At 45.0% G+C, this 6523-nt stretch overlaps 1 protein-coding gene across 1 annotated transcript; it reads left to right on the top strand.

The window, feature by feature from the left end:
* Positions 1–4646: 4646 nt before the first annotated feature.
* On the top strand, positions 4647–6276 carry LOC105105099 (ubiquitin carboxyl-terminal hydrolase 22-like). Its single transcript, XM_064480864.1, is given in 1 exon segment — positions 4647–6276. A coding segment is annotated over 1 exon segment (1527 nt). The 5' UTR covers positions 4647–4661; the 3' UTR covers positions 6189–6276.
* Positions 6277–6523: the final 247 nt, after the last annotated feature.

The raw sequence follows: 6523 nt of genomic DNA, 5'->3' as shown, positions 1-6523 counted from the left end.
ACATCAAAGACTCACTCTCTTCCGTCCTCAGTGAGTTGGTGCGTCTGAATATGGCTTTGGTTGGTTTTCTTTATGTTCCAAGATGGCTGCTCTAGTTTAATCTTCCCTGTGAGATGCAGATATTAACTCTAACGGGATGATGAGAGGCTGTTTCTTTCTACCATTTCTCTCTATCATCAGAAACCCTCCTTCCTCCCCCAACAGACTTCTTTTCATGTCTCATTGGCCAGAATCATGTAACATGCTCATGTCTAAACTAATTATTGATGAAGGAAGTAAGAGTATGAATAAACCAATCATGACTGGGGAAGGGTCCAGAATCCTCTTAAGTGAATGGCCATGTGTTACCAGAATAAAATCAAGCTTCTCTTAGCAAGGAAGAAGGTGGAGGAGTAACTGTGAATATAGGCAACCACCAGTGTCTGCCTGGATGCCTGACAAAAATCTGCTCAGAGGTCCGGTTTTTATAAAACTTCACCCAGAGGCTCAGAGTTACAAGTGTGACGATTTTGAGAGAACAGCATGTCAGAAGCCCCAGGGAAAGGACACTTCATACTGTTGGGAATGGCTTTAATTATTTCTACTTCAGTTTGAATAATCTTAGTCCTTTTAACTGTCTCTCTGAATCTTTTTTTCAACCTTTTAAATCACCATTGTGGCTGAGCTTAAAGAGTTTTTCCAAGTTTCAAATAGGCAGGTAAGAAACTAGGAAATATTATGTTCTGTATATATCGAATTCCAGGAAAAGAACTAAATGTGACTTCAAATTACTGGCATCGTATGATGTATCTGTAAATCAGAAAGTGGCAAAAATAATGGGATGTTAGCCAAAGGTACTCTAGGGTTCACTGCCACAAGGAGCAGCATGTGTGTTGACATTTTCTGAGGAGAAATTGGTCCCTCGGAGGAAGACCCTTGGATTTATGTATTGTTGCCTTAGCCATGGAAATTTTTTGCAAAAACCTTCATGTCAACAGCAGGAACACAGCAAATTTAATTAAATGAGAGCCAGGAAATTAAGCTGAAAGAGATTTTCTTCCTATGTTAAGTCATTCATACAGTTTATTTGAAATATTTTTGTTTTTAGCTATGTTTTGTCTCCAAGTATACTGACACAGTATGAAATATGTGCTATTCATAGAAAACTTATGGGTTCATTTTGTTAAGGAGAAGTCTGTGGAAAGTGTATGTGTGATATTGTGCACATTTTGTTCCAACACTGGTGTCGGGGAGAGATTCCAGGACTGGAAAGCATCTCAATTCTGCCATAACTTAGTCAGTTAAATGAGCAAATGCTCCAGAGGCATGATTGTGGTATCTTGTCTTGTAAAAACTCACATCCACTGCTTTTAAATCTTACATATTAAGAGGGGAGGGTATAGCTCAAGTGGCAGAGCGCATGCTTAGCATGCATGAGGTCTGGGTTCAATCCCCAGTACCTCCTCTAAGAATAAATCAATGAATAAACCTAAATACCTCCCCCCACCAAAACAAACAAACAGACAAAACAAAACATAAATCTTATGTATTAAGAAGCAGAGTAGGACTGTCTCCACTTTACATATAAGGGTTTATATAACACACAACAGAGCTGGGTTTTGAGCTTTTAAGGTAGTGAGATGCCTCTTTAACCCGGTTTTCTTAGATGCTAAAAGAAGATATTACTGAGGCCCTTATTTCCTCAGGTTACTTTCCTAAGGTCTTGTCAAAACCTGGGGAACAACTGCAATGGTGATTAGAGCCCCAAGCCGCCTCCTGGTGTTGTTAGGGAGACTCCCAGCCCCTCTAGCTCCTCTCCTTCTCCTTTTGGGGGTTTATGCCCTGTCTTTGAATTTGCAGCTTCAGCTGTGGCCATTCACAGCTCCTCTCCGTCTGTTTCCACCTGCGGCCCTGCCTTGTCTGCTCCTGTGTTTTTGTCACATTTCTGGCCGTTGATGGGCTGGAAGGGGGTCTTTGTCCTTTAATCAGTGACTCTGTTATTTTCCAGGTCTTTAAAAGGTAGCCTCCTCTTTCGGGCGTAAAGCTTCTTGCGGCCAGGGACAGTGGTATCTCAGGGACGCTCCTCAGTTCACAGCCCAGTGCATTCCTTGCTGACTGTTTCATCCAGTTACTAATTGGTTAGATATGCGATTGTATTCATCAAGTTCTTTGCTCTCCTTTCCTTCTCGTATCTCAGACTTCTACCTGGTGTCACATTCTTTACGTGTGGGAAGTACAACAATGAGAATTTTCTTTAATGAAGATTTGCTGGTGGCAGGCTCTGTTTTTGTTTATCTGAAAAAGTCTTTATTTGTCCTTCTTAAGGCTACTTTTGGTCTGTATAGAACTCTAGATTGGCAGTAATTTTTTTTCCAGAATGTTGAAGATATTATTCCATTGCTTTCTGGTTTCCCTCACTGCTGTAGAAAAGATGGCTGTCAGTCTAACTCTTTGAAGTTAATTTGTATTTACTCTTAGATGCTTTTAAGACTTTTTTGGTCTTTTGTTATGATGTACTTATTTGTGTATTTGTTGTTTTTATTTATCCATCTTGGAGTCCATTGGGTTCCTTGAATCTGTGTATTGGTATATTTCATTATTTTGGAAAATTATTAACCATTTTTTTTAAATTGAAGTACAGTCAGTTACAATGTATCAATTTCTGGTGTACAGTATAATGTCCCAGTTATGCATATACACACATATATTCGTTTTCATTCTATCTTTACATATTACCTCTGGTCCATTTATCGTCTCTCCTTCTGGAACTCTGATCAAATGTACGTTAGACCTTCTCACTCTCTTCCCCTCTCTTTAATATTTATATGTTTTGTTTCTCTTAGCTGCATTCTGACTTCTGATCCAAATTCTAGTTCATTAATTGTCTCTTAATTTGCTTTTAAACATATCCAGCAAGTTTTAAACACTTATTATGGCTTCTATTTCTAAAAGTTCAGTTTTTCCTTTGTTTTGTTTTACTTGCTTTCAGTCTATTAGCAGGCTTACTTCTAAGGAAAATGAATGGACTCTTGGTATTTCTGGGACACTACACTACATTTCACATGGACTTGTTGCATTTATGTTATTTGAGAGGAAGGGTGCAACAAGTTTTCTTTATTCTTATCCTAGCACATTTCTGTCCCTTGAACCCACCCCTTATTCTGAAGTAGTGTTAGTCTCTGATGGTGGCTGGGAAGAACACAAAAGGCTTCAGAGCTTTCAGATGCAGCTGACTGTTGATGACAAAAAGAAAGTGATATGGAGATGCTTTTTCTGGGGTCTGAAGGGTGTTAGTTATAAAAATGAAAAGTGCAAGATCCTGAGTGACAGTGATGCTCCTGTGTTCTTTAATATATTTGGTTTTATGTGTGGTATTTAGGGCTCCAAAGTGTGTGGCCAAGAGCAGGACCCTGTTTGCCCTCTTGCCTGGATCTTAGAGTGGTACACTCTGCTAGATCTCTTCTCTAGTCTCCTATTTTCTCTCACATTTCAAGATTTTCTTTCATTTCTTTAAACACAGTGAGGGAGATTGTTTGCAAAGTGGCCACTGTGATTACCACACTTGTAGGTATTGCTGTCCCTGCTGTCTCTGGGCTTGGCTATGTGACTCACCTTGGCTAATGGGAAAGTAGCAAACTTGACCTAAGAAAAGGCTTGAAAAGTGCCAGTGCTTTAGGGCTTGTCTTCTGCTGCTGCTGGGAACGCTTTGCCACTATGTAGACAAACCTCGGCCAGCCTCCTTGGAGATGAAGGACCACGTGGAGGGAGACTCCACCAATTTCAACCATCCCAGCCACCCCAGCCATCCCATCTGAGGCCCACATATGTGAGAAAGGCTGTCCTGGACCGTCCAGTCCCAGCTGAGTCCTCCCAGATCAGAAAATCCTCCCACCTAAGTCACAGAATCATGAGCAATAGTAAATGTTTGTTGTTTTAAGTCATTGAGTTTTAGGTGGTTTGTCACTTTGAAAAAGCTGGTAAACATAGTAAGCATAGTTAAAAAAAACTGCTTGTCTGTAAATCCAGCATTTGTAGTCTTTGTGAGTCTATTTCTGTTGTCTGCTTTCTCCCTGCTGATTCTATACTCATGTTGCTGTTTCCCTGTTGCTTGTCATTTTTAATTGAGTACTTTGTATTTACTTTTCTATGCCAAATGTGAACTGTAAAATGATGGGTCTCTTAAATTTAAATAACAGATTTAATGTAATCCAATTTACAATTAAAAAAAATTTGACATCAATTAAAAAAATTTTGACAAAAAGATTATATCATTCAGTTTAAAGAATAAATTAAGAAAAATAGCAAAGAGGAAATATTCTAGAAAAAAAGTCACTGAAAGAAGACTAGCCTTACTGAATATTTAATTATAACTTGGACTAGTGCCTCAGTAGAAATAAATACTAGTGAAGCAGAAGGTGGCTCAGGAATAGACTTCTCTGTTTACCTGTTGACTTTTCTCCCCCCTTAATGGCTTGTAGTCTTTCCTTGTCATAATAAAACTGCGTTTTATTCTAAAAAAAAAAAAAAAAAAAAAGGCCTCGGCGACCCGCGAGCGCAGCCCGGGCGGCGCCCGCCACTCCCGTCGCGCGGCTCCGCTTTGTCCTTGGCCCGTCCAGCCTCGCGCCGCGCTGGCGTCGTCCTCGTCCCCGCCGGCGCCCCGGCCCGAGCCGGACGGCGAGGCCATGGAGTCGGAACTGGTGGTGACGCCCCCGGGCTGCTTCAAGGTGGACAACTGGAAGCAGAACCTGCGCGCCATCTACCAGTGCTTCGTGTGGAGCGGCTCGGCGGAGGCCGGCAAGCCGAAGGCGAAGTCGTGCGTCTGTCACGTGTGTGGCGTCCACCTGAACAGGCTGCACTCCTGCCTGCACTGCGTCTTCTTTGGCTGCTTTACGAAGAAGCACATCCATGAGCACGCCAAGGTGAAGAGACACAACCTGGCCATAGAGCTGGTGTATGGAGGCATCTACTGCTTTCTCTGTCAGGACTACATCTACAAGGACATAGAAATCATCGCTAAAGAGAAGCAGCGGAAAGCTTGGAAAATGCAAGGTGTTGGGGAGAAGTTTTCCACCTGGGAGCCGACCAAGCGGGAGCTGGAGCTAATGAAACACAACCCCAAGCAGCGGAAGATCACCTCCAACTGCACCATGGGTCTCCGCGGGCTCATCAACCTGGGGAACACGTGCTTCATGAACTGCATCGTGCAGGCGCTCATGCACACTCCACTGCTGCGGGACTTCTTCCTGTCAGACCGGCACCGCTGAGAGATGCAGAGCCCCGGCTCCTGCCTGGTCTGCGAGATGTCATCTCTCTTCCAGGAGTTTTACTCCGGGCACCGGGCCCCCCACATCCCATACAAGCTGCTGCACCTGGTGTGGACTCACGCCCGCCACCTGGCGGGGTACGAGCAGCAGGATGCGCACGAGTTCCTCATCGCGGCCCTGGACGTCCTGCACTGGCACTGCAAAGGTGATGACAGTGGGAAGAAGGCTGACAACCCCAACCACTGCAGCTGCATCATAGACCAGATCTTCACGGGCGGGCTGCAGTCGGACGTCACCTGCCAGGTGTGCCATGGCGTCTCCACCACTATCGACCCCTTCTGGGACATCAGCCTGGACCTGACCGGCTCCTCCACCCCTTTCTGGCCACTGGGCCCTCGGAGCGAGGGCAGCGTGGTGAACGGGGAGAGCCACGTGGCGGGGACCACGACCCTCACGGATTGCCTGCTGAGGTTTACCAGGCCAGAGCACTTATGAAGCAGTGCCAAGATCAAGTGCAGCGGCTGCCACAGTTACCAGGAGCCCACCAAGCAGCTCACCATGAAGAAGCTGCCCATCGTGGCCTGCTTCCACCTCAAGCGCTTGGAGCACTCGGCCAAACTCCGGTGGAAGATCACCACCTACGTGTCGTTCCCCCTGGAGCTGGACATGACCCCCTTCATGGCCTCCAGCAAAGAGAGCCGGATGAATGGACAGCACCAGCCGCCTACAGACGGTTTCAGTAACGACAACAAGTACTCCTTGTTTGTGGTGGTCAACCACCAGGGGACCCTGGAAAGCGGCCACTATACCAGCTTCATCCGTCAGCACAAGGACCAGTGGTTCAAGTGTGACGACGCCATCATCACCAAGGCTGGCATCGCCGACGTGCTGGACAGCGAGGGATACTTGCTGTTCTACCACAAGCAGTTCCTGGAGTACGAGTAGCCGGCGGCGCGTTGGCAAGGCCCGCAGAACAACCCTGACCTCCCCAGCCTCCGGATACCGCCACCCACCAGGAGCATCCCAAGAGTGCCGGCTCTCGAGAGTGCCAATTACATGTAAGAAAAAAATGGGAAATGAACAGTAAGAAAAGGAATGATTATTTCATAAATGGGATTTGCCTATGGACTGCGAGGGCAAAGCTTTGATTTGTCTTATGTAACTTTTATCCCTTTCTTTGACCATAATGGAAAGCAAAGAATCAAAGCTCAAAAGAATGGTTTACATTGAAAGTCTAAGCTCAGTAAGTCTATAGAGAACTAATTGTTGGTTTCGATGTG

This window comes from Camelus dromedarius, chromosome 30 (assembly GCF_036321535.1).
Source record: "Camelus dromedarius isolate mCamDro1 chromosome 30, mCamDro1.pat, whole genome shotgun sequence".
NCBI classification, from domain to species: domain Eukaryota; kingdom Metazoa; phylum Chordata; class Mammalia; order Artiodactyla; family Camelidae; genus Camelus; species Camelus dromedarius.
The sequence above is the reverse complement of the archived record's forward strand: the minus strand, read 5'-3'. Positions and strand labels throughout refer to the sequence as shown.